At 39.7% G+C, this 25,737-nt stretch overlaps 2 protein-coding genes and 1 long non-coding RNA gene across 5 annotated transcripts; 2 read left to right on the forward strand and 1 right to left on the reverse strand.

Moving 5' to 3' along the window:
* The first annotated feature begins 839 nt into the window (after positions 1–839).
* On the forward strand, positions 840–19,599 carry fyna (FYN proto-oncogene, Src family tyrosine kinase a). Its single transcript, XM_079693321.1, has 12 exons — positions 840–1,019; positions 7,721–7,977; positions 10,064–10,160; positions 11,018–11,116; positions 11,332–11,435; positions 11,745–11,894; positions 12,511–12,675; positions 13,454–13,633; positions 14,024–14,100; positions 14,956–15,109; positions 16,700–16,831; positions 18,029–19,599. Exons 2-12 carry the CDS (start codon positions 7,731–7,733, stop codon positions 18,235–18,237), a joined length of 1,614 nt encoding a protein of 537 aa, XP_079549447.1. The 5' UTR covers positions 840–1,019; positions 7,721–7,730; the 3' UTR covers positions 18,238–19,599.
* Positions 19,600–19,851: 252 nt separating this feature from the next.
* LOC307046735 (uncharacterized protein) lies at positions 19,852–24,210 on the forward strand. Of its 3 annotated transcripts, none has more exons than XM_079693324.1 (10): positions 19,852–20,279; positions 20,466–20,910; positions 21,004–21,137; positions 21,904–22,039; positions 22,209–22,405; positions 22,996–23,084; positions 23,172–23,240; positions 23,407–23,511; positions 23,595–23,669; positions 23,747–24,210. In XM_079693324.1, exons 1-10 carry the CDS (start codon positions 20,273–20,275, stop codon positions 23,837–23,839), a joined length of 1,350 nt encoding a protein of 449 aa, XP_079549450.1. In that variant the 5' UTR covers positions 19,852–20,272; the 3' UTR covers positions 23,840–24,210. The 3 variants fall into 3 exon arrangements, with proteins under 3 accessions (XP_079549450.1, XP_079549448.1, XP_079549449.1); XM_079693322.1 differs by having other exon boundaries at positions 19,856–20,279; positions 23,758–24,206; XM_079693323.1 differs by having other exon boundaries at positions 19,862–20,227; positions 23,758–24,204.
* Positions 20,752–25,684, reverse strand: LOC307046736. The gene is made up of 3 exons (XR_013810182.1): positions 25,514–25,684; positions 24,239–24,333; positions 20,752–20,888 (listed from the first exon to the last, which is right to left on the reverse strand). It is a non-coding gene; the product is annotated as an uncharacterized lncRNA (long non-coding RNA).
* Between the last annotated feature and the right edge of the window lie 53 nt (positions 25,685–25,737).

Here is a 25,737-nt window from a genome sequence, read left to right on the forward strand (position 1 = left end):
GAACAGATTTACATTTAGTTTGTATAGTATCCAAAACATGATAATATAGATTAGGATTTGTTTTCCATTTTTCTTTGCAAGACATGTTGTATTGCAACTAAACCTCTCTCTGAGGGGTTCAATATTGCTGATAAAATATAAATACAGGTGACACAGTTTTCTTATTTCAAGCAGGTTCCAACAAAAAACAACAACATTATATTGAACTCATTAGCTTCCCTACAGGCAAAGAGGAATATTACCTGATAAGGATTTTAGTTTGAATACAACTAATTCACGAAGGCTTGGCCCAAAGATTTATGAAAAAGGGTTTTGGTTCCTATTTAAAAAAATGTAAGACTTATTAGTGTTTTATTATCTGTATGCTGATCTGTGTGTTTCTTATTTCCATTTAAATACTTTCACTGAGAGTATGAAGAAGGCTCTAATCTCAATTTGCTCATCATGCTTTGTTAGTCTTCTGAAAAACGAAGGGGCGTCGCACTATGCATTGTAATTTGTTATTGAAGGAGAGTGCTGTCAATCACACCCCTTTTGCTGGCGTGGACCCGCATCAGCTGGACGCAATCACACGACGTCAAAACGTCAAGAGATAAACCGGAAAACAAAGCACTATTTGCAGATCAAAATAAAAGCACGGAACTAAGTCATTTACAAATCATATACCGGTCTTTCTTGACATAATGATGCTCATGCAGGATCAGATAAGTTACAATCATGTGAATTCATGTTTGTTTGACACTCTGTATTGTTTTTTTCACATTACAATGACATTAGAACAACAACTTTATTTTGAAAGGACAAACCAGCAGCGATGCATTTTATTGTTGTGAACTTGACTGTTCGCCTTCGTCATCATCTGTACGCACGGCGGCGACAGCAGCTCCTGAATCGGGCAGGGAGGACCGCGATTCTCTCTCAATGCGAAGGAAAAACACTCACAGAGAGTAGAAAAATATCTGCGAACTCCGCACGAAAGTCCCTCTGGAAACTCCGATGGATTAATTGGATTTTCTGCGGTAAGCACGCCTTTGTTTTTTTATCTTTCTGTGTAGAATTTAAATTGGTGCACCCGCCTAGTCCCCTATTTTGCGCTGTGGACTGCGAGATGAATTCATCTCGGTGAAAGAGAGAGCAGAGGAGATAAATAACACATTGTGGTTCGCTGCAATACTGCCAGTATTCCCTCTAGTCGTCCTGCAGATAAACGTGCATATATTTGACGGGAAGCGTTGCCTTTAGAGGGGGTAAAATCACAGAGAGAGGTGGTGGTCTCGTAATTGTGGATGATGTTTTGCAGTGCTGTGATTGTGGAGAGGGGGCTCTGTGTTGCAGCAGGGATGGATGCGCTGCAGAGCATAGCTGACCACTGAGGCCATTCACACTCACGATGAACGCCACAATGGCCTCCAGACAGCCTCCTATTGATTCACCCCAAAATAATTGTGCTATGATTAAAGCTAATTGCATTGCCGCGCTGTTTAATATCCAATTTAAAGCTTTCCTAATCGGGTTATCTGATGTGTCTGGAGGTGCAGCCATCCATCTTGTTGGCAAACACCAGGGCTGGTGTACACAGTGTGTAGCTGGGGGCTAAAGCCTCGGTTCTATCCATGTGCAATAAGTTAGCTGTGTGTGGGTCTGCAGCCTGAAGCTTTCAGTATCCAGCCTGTCATTGGTCCATGAATGACTACACAACTGTCGTGCGTGATGTGTATGAATTTTGAATGAAAGGAGTTGCATATTATGGTTCATGCACCATATACTCCCCTTCAGGCCCTCTCTGTCCATACAGTTTAGCCTACTTATGAGGCACACTGGAGTATAAGCCACTAATTGTGACTGCTTTTAGGTTTAAATGAAGTATGTCCTCACAAAGGCGTTTAATTTGACCCAGTAAGGGGTTAATTAATTGCTTGGTTAAAGCAACATGTATTCATTAACAACATATCAAGTAGTTGTGTATCTATCTATAGGTCAACACATGTCACACAAACAGTCACAGCAGCTAATGCTGATTTTCAGTTGAAGCTGCAACAGTTAGTTTAATTATCAATTAGATGATGAACATAAATCAATTGGGCACCTGTTTGATAATGGAGGAATTATTTAAGAAATGTGCTTCTCAAAAGTGACTGTGTTCTTAATTTGTGATATTTTGCACTATTAATCAGAAAATGCAATTGTTTACTTTATTTATTTACTTCGGTTTGTGTGTTTGTCAGCAGTATTTTGGGAAAACAACTGGACCAATTGAATGAAAATTGGTTGGAAGCGCATAGCACCTATAAGAAAAGAAACCATTAAGAGATGGGTAAATAAAAAGTCTATAAGATAAGTGTTTCATTTGAAAAACTCCCAAAATAGATACTAGTAACACTGTTGTTTACAAACTGGTTGAATCAGCTATTTGCAGCACTCTTACACCTTCTCGCTCGTCCTCAGTTCTCTTTTTTTAAACGCAAGTGTTATTCAGAAAACTTCTAACCTCCATTTCTGTAGACCCACCACATCAATATTTCCAGTGTATTCTTACACCGACCATTGCCCTTCACTGGCACCAGATCTGGAAAAAAAACGTTTTAAACCCCCCAGTTCAGACTGACAGGCAGAAGCAGCAATAATCTGCTCTTGTTTCTGGAAAAAGAGAGAAGTTCATTTTATTCTAGTTTGCCCTTTTCTCATTTGGTAAATATTCATCAACCAGTCACGAATCTCACTGACTGAATGGGCCTTTACAATGTGCTCAGGGATTTAAAAACATGACTCAACATACTCAAATGTGAACATTGTGACACCAAAACACAGTCAAGGCTTAAACCCACGCGTACGTACTGTATGAAGCTCAGCTGTGGGTTTTATAGCCACCTCTGTTCATTCAGTATGAGAAGAATGCTTTGAAAGCCTCAACACTGCATGTTATTGTGCTGATAATCTTGTAGCAGGGTGAAATGTGGCCATTGTCTTGTTGTTGATATACTGAATGAACTCAGTTGTCTTACACAAGCAAATGTTGTAACTATTCAGAGAATGACTGCCATAAGGAGGAGATTGTCTGAGTTGTACTGAGTCCAGCAAACACAGGAGAGAGTTTTATACGCATTCAAATGTCACACAAGAGAAAATTATCTTCTTTTACGTCAATTCTTTGTTGAATGAACAGAAAGTGGATTTTTAGGAGTTGAATAAGGTCGTTGCGAGCATGGCTTCAGTAGGAGGGCTGTGGGAGGGTTGACCTTGTTTTGTGTCATGAGTGTAAAGGGACCCCACATTTCAAATCTAACAGAGCTGTCTTGTTAGAGGCTGGGCTGAATTGCAAAATGATTGTATTCTGGAGAGATTTGCACATTCATGAGGTTAAATAATGACGGCATTCTAAGATGTAGGGAACAGTTGAGCTTAATTTGCAAGTCAAATTTCCAACTGTTGTTTTTTTTTTTTTTTTGGATCACCAAAGGACACATTTGTTTTTTACAGCATGTATAAGAAACAACCCAAAAAGGTTGGAAAATGACGTTGAACCATTCAAATAATAATTCATTGAAAAATGTTGCTGATTTTTGGCTGTTGACAACTAAGGGGTTGACTACCTAATCTCTACAATAAATCAACACCAGTGCCCGTTATTACATTTTCTGTCCTGACATGCATTGTCTTTTCAGGCCAGCGCATATGTCTGCGGCCTTTCTGTCTATCTCCTGTGTCATTCATCAGTCACGCTGTGTGACCCTGACATGTCTGTCCTTTTAATTTCACATATTGATCTCTCAGCCTTACTATAAATGGCCTAGTATCTCATTATGGCTCCCAGCTCCTCTGTTTTTACTACAGATTATTAACACAGCATAAAAAAACAACCAGAAAATGTAAATCCAGTTGATCCCATCAGCTTTGTACTGCCCCTACCCAGTTCATTTCTGTTCAGAAAACAATTTGTACCTTAATAAAATTTTTAAAAAAAGAGTCACTTCCTGATGTGAAGGAATCTTGTCTTGACAGTTTTGAGATACTTTCAAACAGATATGGCTGGACATTAAAGTCATATTTCAGACTACATCTTGAGCCAATCAAGAGGAGGACTTTCAATTTGATAGCTCTGTCCGTCTCGTGTTAAAGTCAAGTCCTCCTACTCTTCCACGTCTCTGCCTTTTTGCCAATAACTGTTACAACACACCACATAGCTACGATCCCGTCCCCACTGGAGCTTCCTTATCATGGCAGTGAGGTCCTCTCGAAGGCAAGCTCTTCATTTGGGTGTGAAAATAGCGTTATGAGCGTTCTTGCAGGGTGAGGTGGTCATGCTATACCCAAGCCGTGCCACGGAAAGGAACAAACCCCGCGGCAGTGATGCCATCATCTGCTTTTTTGGGGGGGAGAAAGTTGAGTCAGGCGTGGAGCAGTCTAGTGTGTGTTTAGTGTCCCTGAAACTCACCTAAAATCACTACGTTGCAGAGCTTTGTCTTGACATTTCGATATGATCCATAGTGCCTTTTCATGCGTGTAATTGAATAACAGAGAGTGGTCGTCCTTTGGATCTGAAAGTCAGTGACGAATGCTTCTGAAGCTCTTATTATGTTATATTGAAAATGTGATACATCTGCCTGTTGCTCTCAAGCTAAACTTGATATATATCGTTTGTTATGTCCAAAGATTTTTTTAAAGCTCTCATCGAGCAACTTTAACTCAACGTACACACTGATGTCCATGTGCAAAAGTTTATTACACAAATACTACAAAGGGAACATATATATAAACAGTACAAGATGGCCTATATTCTATGCAGCAGAATAGTTACAGACATGTTAAAGCTACAGTCTTTTTACTTCAAGAGCAGGAGGAATTTTATAATCCCTGAAGGCAGCATGGCGACGTGAGATCTCCCCTCATTTACTCTGATCCCTCCAGGAGTGGATGTGGTGCTATTTTCATTTCAATCACTCCAGTTAAAGAGAAAATCCACCAGAAAGCAGACCCGTGGTGTCGCAGTCACTCCAGTTAATATGTCCATGCTTGTGCAATTCTCCACCAAAGCTGTCACAGATTTTAATAAGTTACTAACCCTGTTTTCATCGGCTGGTCAGCACTAGATGTCTGCGGGTTAGTTTTTGCAATATCTCCTTGACTTATTGATATATAGTTTGACAGCTTGTCACATTGACGATATGACAGGCTTCACCTTTTCATTTCTACTGTTTTCCGAGAGCCTTTCCCCTTAATGAAAATCGTAGGCTTAACATTTGTTTTAAGGTGGATCTATACTTTTAATATACCGGCTGCACCGTAGAGAGTTGTGCGGTAAATACCAGAAGAAGTGAAAGAAGATTATTTGTTATTTTAAGGATTACGAGAGAATCAGCTCCTTCTTCTATATGAGTCTTTGGTCCCACAGCTTTGGTCTCTGGGCTCATGCTGTAATGCTACTGCTGGGCTGGTTTCTTCTTCTGGGTATTTATGGGGTTTCATTGGCAGTAATGAATCACAATGATTTTCCTCCTCTCTGCGGTGGCTCCATTCTTCTGTTAGTTAGTATGGAGAAAATATAGGACTGGAGAAACTAAAGAGTCTTTCTGTTTTTTTGTATTTGGGACGCATGGTGGTTATTTCTGTGATTCTTACTTGCATTACTGTACGTGCCCGTGAGCAGGAGGAAACACTATTTCTTATTGCTTTGGCAGCGATAATCAAGACTAAGGATAACAAAGCATCATGGACTTTTTGACATGACAAATGTGAGGTGCTTGCTTGAAAAAGGGAAATACTCGTGCAAGATATAAGTCTTCAACAACGCTTAACTTTGCCTGTGAAGCAAGTGACACATCTGTTTGCACTTTTTTCTGAAGTTGGCATTTGGGTTTCTGGCTTGTAAATGTAAAAAAGGCCCGAAGGAATCCAGTCATATATTTTGTAGCTTAAGCTCTGGTGTCCTTCAAGACATGCCTCCTACTCCAGCTCAAAGAAAGATAGTGTTTATACATTTTATTGGTTTGCAACACTGTAAATGTTTGGTGCACAAAATGTCAGCAGTCAGCTCACATGTGTCCAAAGTTACATCTTGAAATGCCTTGTTGTCCAAAAGGCAACATATTTAGTTTAATCTCAAAGAAAACATGAAAACCAGGGAATTTACACAATTGAAGTGCCAAACAACATATTAATGCTCAAAAGAATTGTCTTGTCTTTCTTTCTTTTAATTGATGAATTGATTCATCTCTTAAAGGTGGGGTAGGTAAGTTTGAGAAACCGGCTCGAGATACACTTTTTGTTATATTCCATGGATTGCTCTTAACATCCCGATAGCAATGAATATCTTCAGTGCTTTGACAAAAAATCCATAAAAAAATGTAATCTGTGGAAACTGTAGTAATGCAAAAAGCACGACCAATCATCTGAGCCGGCCCGGCTAAAATAACTGGATGGCCTACCTGCCTGTCAGCCTTCCATCTGTGCACAAACTTATCTCGTGCCCTCATTGGTCATGTGCGCGTTCGTGTGTGTTGGAGGAGGGGCTCTGTAAGGAAGTGGCAGATTTTTTCCGGCTGTGTATTTTCAAATTGTAGCGCACTCGAGCTGGTTTCTCCAAAATGACCTACCCCACCTTTAATCTTCAATAATGAGATACAAAGAGATTCTTCTAGCTGAAACGGTTTCCTCCAAAATCATCTTTACTCTGTGTGTGATGCAGCTGGGTATTGTTGTCTAACATATTTGGCATTTTCACTCCAAAACCGACTATTTTGTCCCTATCATTGGCAAAAACCTTTTTCAAAAGATGATTATTCTTCTTGTTGTATAAATCCCTCTTGACAGAAGAGAGACACCACCTGTGAGTCAACTAGCTCTTCTTTTAATATCTGAATCTTTTAGCTGAGGTCAAAAGCTTTGTTTCCCTCCTCCTCAGTCTCCTCCGCCCAGGTGTTTGCCCCCAGCACCCCCTCCACCCATGCACAGCGACTGTAAACAAGTGTGTTTCCAATTAGCCATCTCAAAAGTCAGCTGGCCTCTAGGGCTGATAAAAGACAACATTCTGTCTGCGCTCTCCTCCTCTCCGCGGCCCTGTGAGCTTGCAGGGCTTAAAGGGGGGCACGGTGAGCTGAAATGTGCATTAGTTTAACTGGGTCTTATAAAGAAGGTAAGGCTCTTTTGTTTTAAATTGGCAAAGCAGATTGCCTTACCCATTACAGAAACTGGTTTGCTTTACTGAGGCCAGCCCCTGTCATGGGACTCAGTGTAAAGTCTGCGAGCGGTTTACTGTTAAGAGTACATTTTAACTGAATCTTTAGTTGGCTGTGCGGCTACTTTTAGAGAAGACAAAAATAAAGTCTGTGCCAACTTGTAAATGCAATGGCTGGTTGTAAACTCTTCCTAAAAGTGTGGTGGTGCAACAAGATGGAAAATTAAACCATGATAAGTAGAGCTGGTAAATTCTTTTATAGTGTGGATATTCTCAGCATCGAGTATCTGTACACATATTTACAGTGTTTACATTATTCATACACTGCATCTCTGTCCCATTATGTGCCTAAGTATAATTAGTAATGGAGTTTAAACTATCGTGTTTAATTTCAGCCTAATTGAAAGATGTTTCATACGGCTTTCTGTAACCCTCAGAGGAAGCTCTGAAATAATGGAATATTGAATCATAATTTCCCCAATGGAGACGGCTTTTGAGCTATTATTTAACCCACGTACTAATTTCTTCTCTTTCTCTCTCCACCCACAGAAAGGAGAGAATGGGCTGTGTGCAATGTAAGGACAAAGAAGCAGCAAAACTCACCGATGACCGGGAGACCAGCATCTCGCACAACTCGGGGTACCGCTATGGGTCCGACCCCACGCCGCAGCACTACCCCAGCTTCGGGGTCAACACCATCCCCAACTACAACAACTTCCACACCGGCGCCTCGCAGGGGGTGACCGTGTTCGGAGGGGTCCACACGTCCTCGCAGTCTGGCACGCTTCGGTCTCGAGGAGGAACAGGTGAGGTTTAAGGAGCTTTTTTATACGAGTCTGTGGAGCATGTCAATTGGTTTGAATACAAGGCAGCTGTTTAGTAACTAATAGGGTTTGGGGGGGTACAGGTTTTAAAGGCTGTTGCTGTTTTGTGATACTTTTTTCATGCCAAACTATCTGTTTATTATTGAGCATTATTGCCACAATGCAAAATCTTCTGTCAATGTGTTAGACCATAAACAAATTTCCGCATAGAATAAAACAAATAAGGTTTTTGGGGTAAAATACTTTTTAGCAGATCTATTTCCTTCATTTACTGGTCTTTATGCTAAGCTAGGCTAACTGTCTGCCTGCTGCTTGTATTATCATATTTGTTTTACACACATAAGAGTTGTATTGAACATTTCTTACTCTCTGCAAGAAAGTGTATTCCCCAACATGTCACACTGTTCCTTTAAGAGAAGATGACTTTGTGATTCTGAAATATGTTGTTGTCATTAAAATGGGGTCACATTTCAAACACAGCAATTAAAAGAGAAATGAAATGTTGATCTAAGTTGTAAACATCTGTAGACTTCTCTCAAAACCACTCACTGTCTGGCCCTCGTCCAATATTCAATAAAAAGGCGAATGTTAACTGACTAGCATTCATTAATGGTTGCAGAGCAAGGTTGGAATTTCAAATGTAAAAATAGTTTGAACTCTTTCTTCGTCCTATAGTAAATACATGATTCCTCCTGTGTGTGGTGATGCGATTGTCCTCGTTTCTGCAGAAGATGAATGTCCACTGTCTGAAAGCTAATGGAAAAGAAACAGTGACCTAAATTGCTCTTTGAAGCACTTTCACGACCAGAAAGATCAGGCATTGTGCTGAATAGTGGTGAAATCTGCTTTACACTCTCTTACTTAAGATTTTAAAGATATATGTAATGTGTGATGCGTAAATCAACAGCATCTCCTGCTTTGATGTAAATTACTCTAGCACAGACAAACACCAGCATGTATACATGGAAAAGAGTACTCCAGGAGACAACAGTAAACAACATTAACATTTTAGTTTGTTAAAAAAACAAACAGTCAACTAGCACGGGGGAAATCCTCATGTGACCCCTTTGTGAAGTTATCAACATGTTCGCCTGTGACACAGTGAGCCCTTCGGTCATTGTAGGGTTTATTTTGGAGGTCACTGCATTTAAAGGGAAACACACAGGGTTTTATTGCTGCACTGTGTGTCCAGAGACGATTTAGATCAAATCAGAAAATGAAATCATTTTACAGTCTCAAGCTTATTAGGAGATACAGGGAGTCCAAGGCCATTTCAAATCACATCAGATACATTTGATTGGCCTCCCTCATACAGTCCTTGGCAGCGTTAACTGTTCCTAGAGGAAGCTCTTTCTTAAAATGCTTGAAGGCAGACTTCGATGCATTTGCATGTTGAACCGGTTTTAATTGTATGGTAAATGTTTTATTTTTAAACCGTGGCATGTATTAAGCTTATAAACTTGCTTAGGGGAACGACTCTAAGCTAATGGTTGCTAATTTACATACAGTATCCAGCCGATAGAGGTCACATGACAAATATAGCTTCAATATTTGCTCTTCTTTTAACTCTGTTTTCGTCTGCACCCAACTCCCGAGGGAAGCATGAGTCTCTTAGGCTGATAAACTGTGTCTGTATGCCATTTGGTGTTGAGCATGTACCTACAGTGGCTTTATCAAACTTTGAAAAAGACTGTAAAACCAAAAAAGTGAGCTAAAAGCCCAAAATAATTTAAAATAAAATGTTCTATAGGACGCAATGAAATTTGAGATACAATCATCTGGAACGTTTCTCTGTCAAAGTAGATATATAATGGACATGTGTAGAAAATAATAAAATAAATATGAGAATTAGGGGTTAAAATAAAAGCAGCAGATGGGCTGCAAAAAATAAATGAAGAGGGCAGTGATTTCTATTGCCATTGCATAACATAACCGAGAAGCCCATGTGGGAAACAGATGAACAAACGCAACATAACAACCACAGTGAGAGTCCCAACATAATACTGCATCTAAACAATTCACCTCTGCTAGCTCTAACCACCAAAATGTCACGTTGTTATCCCTGCAGGGGTGACTCTGTTTGTGGCCCTTTACGACTATGAAGCCAGGACCGAGGATGACCTCAGCTTCAGAAAGGGGGAGAGGTTCCAGATCCTCAACAGCACGTAAGTGTGGAAACATCTGCATGACAGCATGAAGGGAGGCGGTCGTTCTTTCCCCACTCTCTGTTTTTTTGTCTGTCCTGTCTGAATGCTGCTGAAATGGTGTTTCATAAGCACAGACAAAGGAAACATGACTCTGTAGCCTTGACCCGGCTTATAGGGGTTGTTTTGCATGTTGAGACACTTTGTTTTAATGATAGCTTTCTGATGGTTTGCATTTTAGAAGTGAAATATGGATTGTCACAATTGTGGTGTAGAAATAGTGACAGGATTGCTATGCTTTAAAAACAATCCATATGTGGTGTGGCGTGTGGCGTGTTTTTAGACCCTGTCATTTGGTAACTATCCTATGCTTATAGTGTAAAGACATTTCAATCCTTTTCTATCCGTTTTTTCTGTGAGTACATATAAACTTCTATATATATACTACGTTTTACAAGAGAATAAAACATATTTGTGGAAACTCTTTCTGAGCTTTTGGGTGGACACTTCCCATAGCAGTGTTGACTGATACTGACATCTGAGAGCTGGTGTTATGATGGTGTCGCCTTACAAAAATCTGACCCAAACCATATCACATTCTTAAGACCTTAGTTCTCCCTTTTGACATAAATTAGGGGATGACTCAGATTTCAGTCCGACTTTGAAGAGATAAATCACTGCAGCTTCAGGGGCCAGCGCAGCAGAACAACAACTTGTTTTGTAGTTTGTTTTATGTGCTCTTTCCTCAGCTCTCAAAACAACACAGCCAATAAATCTGATCCGCTTCTGAGTGTCTTTGTTTGCCTGCCTGCATAATGTGTAAATGTTTGATGGCTTTATTCCAACCTCCATCTCCCTTTTTATTCTCCTCTCCTCAGTGAGGGCGACTGGTGGGAGGCTCGTTCTCTCACTACAGGTGGAACTGGTTACATTCCCAGCAATTACGTCGCTCCAGTGGACTCAATCCAAGCTGAGGAGTGAGTCAAACTTCTTTTTTTTTATATATGAGCACACAGCAGTACAGCTTCCTCAGTAGAGAATATATCATAAATATTTGAGAGCTCATCTCACTGTCTTTTTATAACTGTGGCATAGCGGCACTTAGAGTAAAAATAGAAGATATCGTATTGAAAAAAGTATTTAATCAAATATTACTAACCATATTTTGATTATTTCTCTTCTTTCCGTGCAGCTGGTATTTTGGGAAATTAGGCCGAAAGGATGCAGAGAGGCAGCTGCTCTCCAACGGCAACGCCAGAGGCACTTTCCTCATCCGTGAGAGTGAAACAACCAAAGGTAATCCTCATCGAATATGCTAACATGTTAAATACTTTAAAGTTTGGGAAACACTCCGAATATAAACAAACAAATACATATTTAGGAACCCTTTACATGACATGAATGTGGCAGTGTAGGCTGTTTATTTATAGACAAAAACAATTGAATATTACACCAACATTCCATTTTAGAGTTCAGTTTAATATGTCATTAACTATGTAAGTGCTCCATTTTCATTGCCCTAAATCTTTTACACACTCACCGGAGATTTGCTCTCGTCGACTTGAAACCATTCATTCTTTCTTAATAATGTTGTCTCTGCTCCAGGAGCCTACTCACTCTCCATCCAGGACTGGGATGACATCAAGGGAGACCACGTCAAACACTATAAGATTCGTAAGCTGGACAGTGGAGGTTACTACATCACCACCAGAGCCCAGTTTGAGACGCTCCAGCAGCTGGTGCAGCACTACTCTGGTGAGACTCTCTCCACAGTTATGGAAGATGTATATAAACTTAAAGTCATGATGGATCCTTCCCTTAAAGGTCGCCTATTATACTGTTTTTCATCAATATATTATAGGTCTCAGATATATTCAAAACATGTCTCTGAAGTGTTTGGCTCCAAATACCAAACAGATCTTGTATTGTAGCATCCCATAATCCCCTCTGTTTCAGCCCTGTTTCAAAAGTGCTGATTCTCTTTCTGTTACTTTAGATGAAAATAAGGAGCCACTCCCCACGCCCCTCAGAGATATTTGGTTAAAAATAACACAAAGGTGCTCTAGGAGGATAGGAGGAGATTCAGGTGATAAGGTGGGGGGGGGGGGTTACCTTGGTTGGTGATTGGCTAATGGTTACACAAGCCCAAAAAAAATTATGACATCATAAAGTGGCCAAAATCTGATCAGCTCATTTTTAGACAGGTTTTTATGTAAATGGATCAGGACAAAAAGTGAGAGAATATTTTTTCCTGAAACTTTCAGAATCTCTTTACACAGAGGGGACACATGTTGATGTATACAAGACAAGAAAAAGTGGATTTTGCATAATAGGTCCCCTTTAAAATGACAATGTTATTTGGTTGGTTCAGCCAGGGCTGCGGGGCTGTGCTGCCGCCTGATCGTACCGTGCCACAAAGGCATGCCTCGTCTCACCGACCTGTCCGTCAAAACCAAAGACGTGTGGGAGATCACTCGCGAGTCGCTGCAGCTCATCAAACGTCTCGGCAACGGCCAGTTTGGGGAGGTCTGGATGGGTGCGTATCTTTTTGGCGTTCTCTTTTGGCAAAAATCTCAATTTTGGACAGCTGGGAGCACTGTTTTCGAGAAACATACTGCTTGTGTTGGATCATTCAAAACTAACACCCAGTTATGTAATGTTACCCACAGGGAGGGGTGCTTGCTTTTAGTGATATCATTTAGGAGTTTTCATCTGTTAACACTCAGTGACCATTTGGACTAGAATAAGACATTTTAAATTCTCCGGATTTCTGCTTTAGTTTGTATGGACCTTAAAAGCTAATGTATGGTATTTGTTATGTTTTACTTATTTGTAATATGCAATAGGTGTCTGTGTCACATGGCTTATCTTTACCTGCTTTAAAAACCTGATGTTTTAGTTTTAGGTTATTTTTGATGTTTTATATATTTCCCATATTGGGTAATTGTTAGATGTTGGGAATACCACAAAGGTTGTAAGTAACTCAAACACAGATAAAGTCATATCGTAGAAGTTTTCAACTCAAAGCACCTTATTGGTCTCCTTCCAAACTTAACTTAAGCCCAGAAAAGCATTATGTAACTCAATGTTAGATGTGCATGTATTTGTTGTTTCGTTTCACTTCTTCTTTTTGTACTATGATTGTAAAAATGTGTTAAAAGAGCTTAGAAAAGAAAATAAGTTGGTGAAACTGGAATCGTAATTTTTCAAGATTATCAATAATTGTATCTCTTGGATTTCGAATATCTATAAAATCATTCTGAAATATTAGTCACTGACTTCCCTTTGACATCCTCTTTTTTTCCCCCGCTCAGGCACGTGGAACGGCACCACCAAGGTGGCGGTGAAGACTCTGAAGCCCGGCACCATGTCGCCCGAGTCCTTCCTGGAGGAGGCTCAGATCATGAAGAAGCTCCGACACGACAAGCTGGTGCAGCTCTACGCCGTGGTGTCCGAGGAGCCAATCTACATCGTCACCGAGTACATGTGCAAAGGTAGATGCTATTTTCAACTGACACTTAAACACTATGAATATTAAATACATCCATACACCTACACTGTGTGTTCATCATTTATGGATCTGTACTGACAGTACAGTGTGTGTCCTACTTCATAGCATGTGCATACTGTTATAAACACACATCTAATATCAGTGACACAAACATACAAGTGGTCGTACGGGAGTTATGTTGATGAAAACAGAGATCTTCAGTTACCACAGCAATAACTGACAAATAAAGACTGAGCCAAGTGCGACATGTGGCAGGAATCCCAGAAATGATTTTCGCTACTTCAGTTTGATCCAAATCTTGAGTCAAGATCTGGCAGATAAAGACAATACAAGATGACAGATCCTCCTAACTCGTTTTCATCTGTTTCTTTAGGGAGTTTGCTTGACTTCCTTAAAGATGGAGAAGGACGAGCCCTCAAGCTACCAAATCTCGTGGACATGGCAGCTCAGGTACGCCACTGAACATGAAATCTTGATGCTGTGCACGCTGGATTTGTTACCAAAACACTCTAAGGAGATTTTCTTTTTCTGAGAGCTTATTCGCTTTAACCTTATCCAGCTGGTACCAATGTATTCATTTAAGCTTATAAGTGTTGCCCATTTGCAGCCATTTCCATCCTGATGTACTGCCAATGTTTACAGATTCATCAGGCTAACCCTCATCTCAGCAGGCCAACATGGCAGTTTTTCAAGAGTGTAGATTTAGCACATTGTTACTTAGCAGTCTGACTGGTCTGGGACACTTTTATTCTTAAAGCAATTGGACTAAAGTATCTACACTTAGTAATTAAATCTTATTGTAAGTGCACTCAGTTGCTGCATTTATTCCATTTTGAAGCTGTGATTCATGATTCTCCGAGGGTCAATAAGTAATCAATCTGATAATGGATTTTATTTGTCAAATATGGCACATCTATGGGTTTTCAGGTCCGTGGTATTCCACTTACATTTCAGTCCCTTTTATTATTTTTAGTAGACAGTTGCAGCCGGAGGCATTGTGTTTGTTTGCGTCCGTCCGCATTCTTGTAAACACGTAATTCTCTGAATCATATGTTAATTATGAACATTTTCCACAAATATCTAATAGGATAAAAGGATGAGGACATGAAGCTGACATTGTGGACAGATACAGATGTAAACATCTACTTGACTGTTTGACGGAGGCATTCAAGCACGAGGCAGTAATAATAGTTTTAGGCTCGTAAAATAGCTGTAAATCTACATTCAAATCTTGCCTAGCACACATCAAATCACCTTGAAACTCTGATATGATGTTCATTGTAAACAAATAACTCCATTCCCCAGGTGGCAGCAGGCATGGCATACATTGAGAGGATGAACTACATCCACAGAGACCTGCGCTCCGCCAACATCCTTGTCGGAGAAAGTCTTGTGTGTAAGATCGCTGACTTTGGTCTGGCCAGGCTCATCGAGGACAATGAGTACACAGCAAGACAAGGTGGGTCACTGGGTTGGGCTGCACCAGCTTTAAGAGAATTCAAATTTTTGTGTCAAATCATTCCTTGGTTCTTCCCAAACAAGAACTTGCCGGTTCCAAACTAGTGATTTACTAAATGGGGTTGCCTTGTTGAAATCTAAAGAATATTTAAACTTGTAACCACTTGGTGATTCGGTTGCTAGAAAACATCTATACCAGGGTCCAATCAAAAGCAAACTTATATGTAAACAGGAAGTCAGTGTAGGACTGTAGTAAGTAGGCCAAACACTATATTTAAGGTAACTGCTTATGCTTCGTAAATGTCAGTTTGTTTATGCATGCCTACATGGAGAATTGTGTGTCTTACGGCGATGGCCATTAATATAGTGGAAAATAAGTTACTTAAAAAACCCCTAGGATGCAATTGCTGTAAGTTTGCATAAAAAACACAGACATAATGCTCAAATATTTAGAATAAGTGTGATTGGAACTTCTCAGTGATATCATCTGTAATTGCGAATAAAACATTCATAAATCCACTTGGAGATCTTTGACGCTCCTTATAACTCATAACAGAATATGGATGTGAATCAAATCAGTCAATTATATAACATATTACTACCGCTTTTACATATTTATGAGCAAGCTTAAAGCTAATGTTTATTTAATCGAGGAACTGTGTAACTATAAATATTTAAAAACAACTAATAACTACTGATTATACTAATTGTGTAGCATGTTCTAATTTAGTGATGCATAAATTCCTTCCAAGTAAGCAATACCTTACAGTTGCATTAACCGGCAGCAACGTTTTTTTGCAGGTCTTTGTTGGAATAGAGATTAATTTGTTCTGTAGTGTTCCCTTAGTCCTCAACCACAGTATTTTCTTCAAAACCTCAACGCCAGAGGAAAAAGTTGGCGAGCTGGCAGATTACTTATTCCACTTAATTTAATTCCATGATACATTTTACACACACACACACACACACACACACACACACACACACACACACACACACACACACACACACACACACACACACACACACACACACACACACACACACACACACACACACACACACACACACACACACACACACACACACACACGTATTGGTGAAACGAGTGGAAAACAGAAGCACATGTGGTTGCAGCGAGGCTCAAATACAACAGGATATCAAACCTATACTAGGGTTCAGTGCAGGATTTAAGCCAGAGCTCATGTTCTACCTAAAAGTCCATCTGTCGCTGTTTATCTCATTAGAAGAGCGAGGGGTCTGTAACATCAGGAGGACTTCCAGACTCCGTTAGTCACTCTGTCATCATTTTCAGTCACTCGCGGTTTAAATATTTACAATGTGGGCCAAGTGCAAAGTCAGATGGAGAGAGATAATGGAATTGTTCCGCTTTTTCCCTGGTGGGATGTTATCATGTCTTCTTGTCTCTGCACTAATGATATCACAGATAAAGGGAAACATTCACACAGAGGAGACTGGCCTACTTACTCTTTGGGTTTTGGTAAAGGTTATTTCTCTCAGCTGGAAAGACAACAGTGAAAGGACAAACATGTTGCAGCAGTTTAACATCCAGTATCTGAATTTCTTTTAGGCGCAAAGTTCCCAATAAAATGGACCGCTCCTGAGGCGGCTCTCTACGGGAAATTCACCATCAAGTCGGACGTGTGGTCGTTTGGCATCCTGCTGACGGAGCTGGTAACCAAGGGCCGAGTGCCGTATCCAGGTGAGGGTCTGCAGCTCTGTGGGTTATGTAATCTCATCCCAACTCCAGATTATTGCTCATATTTGATTAATGCAGAGTGCGTGAGAGCGTTTGAGTCTGCTGAGACTCTAGCCATGGATTTCTATTCTAAAAAAAGAGCGGCTTGTTGCATAATGTACATCATATTGTGCATTATGCAGAGCAATGTTCCCTGATGAGTGTGAAAACATGTGAAATGACAGTGTTCTTGTTTATCTGCTATACACATTCTGACATTAAACTGACATTATATGCATTTGACTGAGTAACAGAATAACACAAATGAAGAAAAAGCTCTTATTTCCAACCGTTTAAATACATGCTCCCACACACACCCACACATGCTTTTCAATTTCTCTGGATGATTAAACCTGCAGTAAAGTGGAAGTTGATCTCTATGAACTAGAAGAAGCCTTAACCATCAAATGCAATTTATCAACTCACGACGAAATCTTATGTTTATGCTGGCAATCTAATGTTTTAAGATTTATAACATTACATTGTCAGCATTTCGTTTTAGGACGCAGACATATTTAACGGTCTCAAAAATTCAATGCTCAACTTACTTCTTATGAGATTCATTTCTGAGTTCATCCTAGCATGGAAGTTGATTGTTGACCTTTAGGATCAGTATACCGTACTGTATGTTACCAAAATTAAAGCTTAAAGGTCCAAATACTGGCTTCTAGAGCTTTGAACCGCATTGTTTTGTAAAATAAATTAGGTTTTGAATTGTTTTGGTTACACGAAATGTAATCAAAGAATCAAACTTCATTTGTTTAGTGTTTTTAATACAAGTTAGTCCACTTATAAGTGCTTCACAGATGATTGACTGTGAAAATAACGGAAAACTAAATAAAAAAATATAATTAAATATAATAAAAGCTATAAAAACACTAATACTAGTAAAACAGTGTTATAAATGAAAGGAGCAGGGACAATAAAATCTTATTTGACCTGCCCCTTCTTAGAAAAAAAAATAAAAAATGAAATAACCATTAAAAAAGTAAAATAAAAGCAATATTCTTTCATTCGCAGTTGCTTCCTGTTAATGCAATCACCTCATACAATTTAATTATTTTAATAAAAGAGCTCGTAAAAAAAAACCCAAAAGGTGAGACCGTGATGTGAGATGCTTATTATTCCATTGCCTTCATTTCTCCGTGTTCCTCTTTCCAGGCATGAACAACCGCGAGGTGCTGGAGCAGGTGGAGCGGGGCTACCGGATGCCGTGCCCGCAGGACTGCCCCCCCTCTCTGCACGAGCTGATGGTGCAGTGCTGGAAGAAAGACCCTGAGGAGAGGCCTACCTTTGAGTACCTGCAGGCCTTTTTGGAGGACTACTTCACTGCCACTGAGCCTCAGTACCAGCCGGGGGACAACCTCTGAGCGCCACTGCTCTCATCTCATGTCATCCCACCGGCTCTCCACCAGGGGGGGCCCCACTCCACCTCTTCTCTCTCATCCTGTGGCTGTTACAATTCAAAGCTCATTGACTGACTTCTTGACTTCCAAGCTGCTGCTCTGACGGCACACTGACTATCAAATCTGAGGATATTTGGAGGGGTGGGAGGGGGTGCTGGGAGTTAAAAATGGATGATGGAGATGAGTCGTGTCGTGAACCTGTACGTAGTGTAAATATAAATTGCTTGTTTACTTATCTCTTTTATGTTTCATTTTATATTACTTTTGATATTTTGGAAATGTGTGGATTTTTTTTTTAATCCGGGGTCAAAGTAATTTCAGATTTCAGCTCGTAGACAAATTGTGTGAAGCTCACATTTGGTATCAAATCGTGACTTAATAACTGTAGGAATGGTAGTTAGACATCGTGGACCGAAGCATCTCAGAAAACGTTCTTTGGGAGTCCACTGACCTTTTTTACGAGGTGAATATAACGATACGGCTCTCCTCTTCTCAAGGAACTTAGATGTACTATAACACCTGTTCTTGCCTTTTCATGTTTAGTAATATTCTTATATTGTAAGAGAATGCCTTTATGCTTTCTACACACTAACTTAGTGCATCATGGACTCTTCCACCCAAACTTGTATGGCATCTGCACTAATATTAAGTGCATTCATCGCATTTCAGCTTCAGCCAATGATTAATAGATCGACTTAAGGTGACTTTTAGTTCAGCTTCTTGTAGTTGAAAAGGAGGCGGACTTCCTCTCTTTAACTGCAACCATTGTTTGGCTGACTGCTTATTATACTGGCAATATTTTAAAATGTATGTTGCATTATCGTATGGCTGCCAGCTGTGTAAGAATTCTTGTCCTTTTTCGCTTCAGCGGCCAAACAAACAAACTGCCACCTACATGAAGGAAATGAAGGAAGTGACCTGTGTTTGTCCCTCCATAATGTGTATCTTAAAATAACATGTCGTTTGAGACCAAACGTGTTTATTTCACTGTATTATTTTGGCTAAACATTTCGGCCAGTGTTATGTGTCGTTAAGATTACATAATCCTGTGACCTTTCCAGGGAAATCTGCAGCTCTGGATGACATGTCTCTCATCCTCAAGTGTCAAACTTCTCTCTGTGTGCATTCCTGGACAATACACCTTTTCTGTGCGTATTTAAGTTGATTTTCACGGTCCGAAAAGCGAGCAAGAAGTAGATTTTGTATCACTATGTTTGCTCTAATTCAGTAGATATACGAAACATGTTTTTGGTCTTGGCATTATTTATTGTCTCTGTCTGTTACTTGTACACCTCTGGTTTTGAAATAAACAATCTTGCCACCATCGTCCTGTGGAACACTTAAAATCAATTATCCCTTAACACTTGTGAGCAAGTTGTTTTAATACTTGTCTGTCATCTAGCTTTTGTCAAGGAAATATGCAGAGCCAGGGGGAGACTGACAGCAGATATCAATCACACAATAAGTGAGTGGTCTTTAAGAGCGATTGAGATATGTGGTTTACCCTAAGGCTCTACTTGGAGTACATGCACATCTCTTTTGGCTGTTAACTTTAAAGTGAATTTATTACCTGTTTGTTTATATTCATTGTACTTTTTCCCAATCTTTGTTTCAGGTGTTTAATTGTTTGTTTTGTTCTGACTTAGCTCATTTTGTGGAATTTAGTTTGAATATAGCTTTATTAGCCCCTGTTTTATTGTTACTCAAAACTATGCAACACGTCTTAATAATGTAATGTTCTAATAAGGAAATGAACTTTAAGAAAACTTTGTTTGAACAGTTTAGACTCCACTATTGAATGTTATCATCTAATCTCACCTGGCCACTCCGGCTGAGCAACACAGCCTTTCTCTGATTGGACACACCTGAAGCGGTGGAGAATTTGCATATAGCAGGCTGGAGCTTACACAAGCCTCTACACCAACAGGAGTGTAAAGAATCCAGGCTGGAACAGGTATGTCACTGTTGGTCTTACTCCTTCCTTCTGACAGTGTTCTCAATGCATGGTAGGTAGAAAATAATATAAATGCAAGAATAGGATTGTTGTGGTGTGTATGTTTAACAATAACTGCATGTGTAAAAGTATTGTCTTGTAATGTTCAACTTGATTTGAATCACACTTCCAAATGACCTTTAGTTCTGTTTTTCTGCTCATGAGGATCACTTGTTTTCTGCGTCTTTTGTACTTGCAGGACTGCAGGCTGACTTGGTTAAGATGGACAAATCGGAAGAACCACCCGAACTAAAAGTGTTTCCCATCACAAATAAATCAGAACATTTCCTTCAACCTTTAATCCCTGAAGTCAAAGTAAACCAAATGTTTCACGCCAATCCACATCATAATAGATCCATACCAGCCCATTGCATGGATGCAGACTATTTCTGCCAAAAAGGAGCAATTGCAGTTGGACAAGTGAACCAGAATTGTGGGAGTCAGCCAGTTTGTGATACGTGGCGTGATCTGATGGAGCACAAAGAGCCAGAAGATAGAGGAGCAGCTCCTGCCAGGATGAATCTCAATCATCGCCCCCGTCCTGCGGAGACCAGAGCGGGGGACACGAGAGCAGACTGCTCCTGTTTGGAGTGTGGATCTCACCGGTTTGGAAACACTGAGCCTGCAAACACAGACACAACGAGGTGACTGAGAAGGAGCCACCTGTCAGAGAATATCTTATCATTAGCATATGCTTCAAGGTTTGAAATTAAAAGTAAAACATTTTTAATTTTCAGGGGTGAGGATGAATTTAATTCTCAGCTTCAGAGTGATGAAGAGGATCTTGAGCTTCCCTGTCCGCTAAGATCTGACGATGAGTGGCAACACTACCAATCACGTCAGCCTCCTCACCACTACATGCACAACTATGGTAAGAAAAACTCTATTTATTAATGTATAATAATAATTAATTATAATTAATATATATTATTATTTATGTTATTCCTTTTTGTTCACTGTAAATGTCAAAAAACCGTTAATATGCAGTTTGCTTGAAAAAAGAAGATAATCACATGGACAAGTATTTCTATTATCATTACTATTATTATTGTTCATATGTCCTTGCTTTTACCAAAGTAGCAGCAATACAGGAGTGTGCAAACAATATTATTCCTATATATTTCACAGGTAAAAGTACAGAAATATTATCTGCAAAACTAACAGTATTATAAGTTTAAGTCCTATGAAGTGAAGTATTGTGCATAAAATTGGCTCCTTTGAGACTTTAATTGGTAGATATCTTTGGAATCATAAGTGGAAAAATGTTTAAGCAGCACTTAAAGGTTGCAGTGTTTTAAGGTAAAGCACATTTGAACTACTTCATATAATGTTCAGTATTTAAACCTCTGACAAGTAATTGTTAGATTCAGAAGAATGTGTAAAATAAATCATAATTTTACTCTAAACTAAGTGGAAGTACCGTAAAGTGTGCTCACATAAAATACAGGTCTAAAACGTTTGCAGTACTTGACTGTGGTTGCTTCTAATCACTGTAATTAGCAGCACTTTTAGTCATTATGTATTTTACAGTATATGATTTTAATTTGGCTGGGTATTTTAACTGGCAACCTGCTTCTCTCTAGCTTATTTTATTTTGGCATTGTCTGCCTCATCATGTGCTTGAACTATATTTACAGACCCCCGTCATACCATGAATATCGGGTATTATCAGCAGCAGTTCAACCCGTATCCAGGCCACAGATACCCTCCTCAGCCATGTCACCACTCTGCTCCCTACCAGCACAGAGGACCCTGGGATGACTACCAAAACTGGTAAAAAACAAAAAAACAAGCAGAATCTTAGAACAACTATGTGCAGTCCACAACGTTGTAAGCACGCAAAAATGGTGTGACCAAGTGTTGCAGCTGCTTTGCATATTATCAGCTGTCTGCAGGATTGAACTGATGAGCCTTTTCTATCTTTTCTTTCTAAATGCTCCAGGCATCGACACCCTCATCACCCTATGAATAGCATGGTGGCTCAGGGAGGTGTGTCGGTGAATGTGCCTCAGTTCTTCGTTCCCCCGGTGGAGGGCATGTCACAGGTCAGCATGTTGAACCTGAACCCTGCAGGAGAGGAGGCGTCTGTCTCACATCCACAAGAGAAGAGAAGAACCATCAGTCTGCCCGAGGAGTGCCGTGAGTCACTTTTATTTAATCATTTAATAGGATGTTGCTCGTTTTATTGTACAAAGGAATTATGTTGTAGGGCACTTGGAAGTACCTGCAGGCTTATGAGGTTACAACTGGAAGCAGGGTGTGTGGTTTATCGTGTTACTAGAAACCCGCCAGGTCTGTTTTAGGGGCTTATAAATAGAAATTACATTTATATAAAGGATACACTAATTGTTATCTCTGCTGTTTAAGCAGGAGGTTATCATAATAAGAACAAATGTTGATTCTAATTGTGCTTCACTCATCATGAAGACATTCTGCATTATTTTCACACAACACAATTAAAAGTGTACATTTAAAAAAGTGGAATTGAAACCTTTTCATTGTTATTTCTATTTTAGAAAAAATGTCTAAATGTGAGTTGTTGTTCACAGTTGCAGAGGTATTTATTCAATGTTATGTTGCATACATTAAAGGGTAATACAGTAAATCAGTATATTACCACAGTAACAAAGAACACCATCTAAAGTTATCAGAATAACATGTTTAACATATTTAACACCAAAACTAGAATAATATTAATTTGTTTTTTATATTCTTTCTTCTCTTCACAGGAAACATTTTGATAACCTATTCTTCGGACATTTCCTCAGAAATAATCCCCTTCGTAGACTTCCTCACAAAGCAAGGTTTCAGACCAGCTGTAAGATACTTCCTTTCCACACAGGTCAGATTTAAATAAATAAAAAACCTCAACAGTTAACTCACAGCCCTGAATTTAATTCCACAGATTGACATATTTGACAACCCAATCAGACGCTTGGATATCAACAAGTGGAAGGACAGTTACCTGAAAGATGTATGTATTAAGCATTTGTATTGCTTGCTTGTATTTGTATAAAACTGTCAGAAGTTATGACTTATAAGACAACATCTGTGAGATTGTGTACTTGAATATTCCATTTTAATTTTTTTAGCATGTTTCAGGTCGTGAATGTGTCTAAAATGTGTGTGTTTTTAAACAGCCATCAACCCTGATTATCGTCGCCATCAGTCAAAAGTATAAGGAGGACATTGAAGGATATGCAGTGGACAACCATGGTCTACACACTAAATATGTTCACTCCATGGTGAGAACATCTCCTTTTTCAGTGAGACATCATGCTGATTATAATTGCGAAAAGATTCTTTAACACTTAATCTAATTTTTCAGATGCAGAATGAATTCATCCAACAAGGCAGCTTGAATTTCAGATTCATACCGCTTCTCTTCCCAAATGCATCCCAGGTCAGAATGTGTTTGTTTGCAGTTACTCCATATTTACACCATTTCTCTCTGTACTACTGAAAAACATGACTATGCAGTCTCCTTACAGAAGCACGTCCCATGTTGGCTTCAGAACACGCGTGTTTACCGCTGGCCGCAGGACACTGAGGATCTGTTACTGCGGCTGCTGAGGGAGGAGAGATACATTCCTCCTCCGGTCCCGCTGGAGCTCACCCTCATCATCAGGCCCGTGACCCCCAGCTGCAGCTCCACTGTCAACACACACCTGTGATCATTACTATCTTGAGGACTTGTGTGTAGCTCATTTGAATTGCAGTAATGTACACCTCCTGTATATCCTGTAAGAAACAATTCATGTTCTATCCAATGTACAGATGTTTCAATAAAGTGTGTTGACTGTTTACCTCTACACAACACGTTTACCACTCAATTATCTTAACAGTTAGGGATAAATGTCCTGTTTTTTGTTCCCCACAGGCAGTGCTTGAATTGGCCCGGTACTCACCGGTACGCAGTACCGGGACTTCTGATTTTTACCCATCTGCGTACCGTTACTTCTTACTGCGTACCTGCACCTCATGACGCATCTAGGTACCCATATTTGTTGCGTTTATTCCCCTGTGTCCTCCCTGGCAGCTCCATTGATTCCCTCTCTCCTTTCCTGCTGAAAGATGCATGAGTGTAGTCAGGGACGAGGAGTCATTTAACCAGCCTTTCATACTTTTTTTCAGTACAGTGAGCCTTTCTAAAATATACAGTAAAGAGACTAACCCAGCAGCATTATTGGACATACTATATGACCTGATGCAGGCACATGTATAGGCTACGTCATGTTCTCTATGAGAGCCCCGGACACCTCCCTGATTAGTCGTGCAAAAACATGCAATTTCTGAACGTAAAATATTCTGTTTTTAAAAAAAACTTTTCCATGTCTGTTAAAGTTTTTTTGTGTTTCGTTTTAATTACTGAATCAAATATATGAGGATAAGGATAGAGGGAGTCGTATATTGTACAGATTGTAAAGACCTTTGAGTCAAATTCTTTTTTTTTGGGCTGTATAAATCAAATTGACTTGAAACAGTTGCTGATTTAGAGTACTGGCACCTTTTTTATTCCAATTCAAGCACTGCCCACAGGATGAATCCCTCTGGTGGTGATCCTCTTAATTTCCCTCTGCCCATTTATCTAATGCATGGATTGTCACGCAATTTACACACAAACATGCCCCCCTCAGGATGAGTTGTAGTAGCTTTGATGATCCCTTAACTTTTAACTTAGCACCATCTTCAGGTGACTAAAATATATTTGTTTAACATGCACACTGATTTTCCATCTGCCTCAACTCTACTTTGTCTTTATTGATAATAAGCAAATGTGTGCATGTTAACCTGCTAAACTAATACAAATTATATCATATATCATATTTATCTATAACTTGAACTTTCAAAAAAAGCAACAATGTGATTTACATTTATAATAAGTTAATGAGAACCAACATGCACACAGATTTAAAAAAAGATGGAATAGTTCATACAGTTAAAATTATTAACATAACATTTAAGTGAGCTGTTGCGTTTTTTTCTGACTACGACCTAATTGAAAGCATGTGTGGCCTTTTGAAAAATACTTACAAAGGTACATTTGATTGTTTTGGGGTTTTAGTTCAGTAGTGAAATAGTTTAACATTTTGGAAACATATTTTTACATGCTGGCCCTTAATGTATGACAAAATGTGAGGACAAAAAAGAAAGTGAATATTGAAACCCTGTGAAAAAGACTAAACATTTTGGGAACAACAAAGTGTGCTGCTGCTAGTCAGGGAAATGTTGTTGTTAATTTCTCACCTTGAGCCCCTGATTTGTTCCAGTTCAGTGGGCAGATTGAGGTGCCCCACCAGTAGGGGTTCCCAATTCAGCCCACTGATCTCACACACACCTCTTCAACCGCCCAAAAAGGCCTGCCAGAGCGGCTGGGTCGCCGAGCTCCAGCTAAGAATAACCCGGCCTTCTGGGGGATAAAGTTACCTTGAAGCCCCCCTGTGCTGTGATCTGACCTATACCCATGTGAG

This window comes from Notothenia rossii (genome assembly GCF_949606895.1).
Source record: "Notothenia rossii genome assembly, chromosome: 7".
In the NCBI taxonomy this organism is placed as follows: Eukaryota; Metazoa; Chordata; class Actinopteri; order Perciformes; family Nototheniidae; genus Notothenia; species Notothenia rossii.

Bases quoted from the DNA above. Each gene is read 5' to 3' on its own strand.
- fyna (XM_079693321.1), top strand. From the start codon at position 7,731: ATGGGCTGTGTGCAATGTAAGGACAAAGAAGCAGCAAAACTCACCGAT. The intron at 10,161-11,017 runs GTAAGTGTGGAA...TCCTCTCCTCAG, and splicing joins TTCCAGATCCTCAACAGCAC to TGAGGGCGACTGGTGGGAGG. The intron at 15,110-16,699 runs GTGGGTCACTGG...AATTTCTTTTAG, and splicing joins TGAGTACACAGCAAGACAAG to GCGCAAAGTTCCCAATAAAA.
- LOC307046735 (XM_079693322.1), top strand. The intron at 22,406-22,995 runs GTGAGTCACTTT...TTCTCTTCACAG, and splicing joins CAGTCTGCCCGAGGAGTGCC to GAAACATTTTGATAACCTAT. The intron at 23,670-23,757 runs GTCAGAATGTGT...GTCTCCTTACAG, and splicing joins TCTTCCCAAATGCATCCCAG to AAGCACGTCCCATGTTGGCT.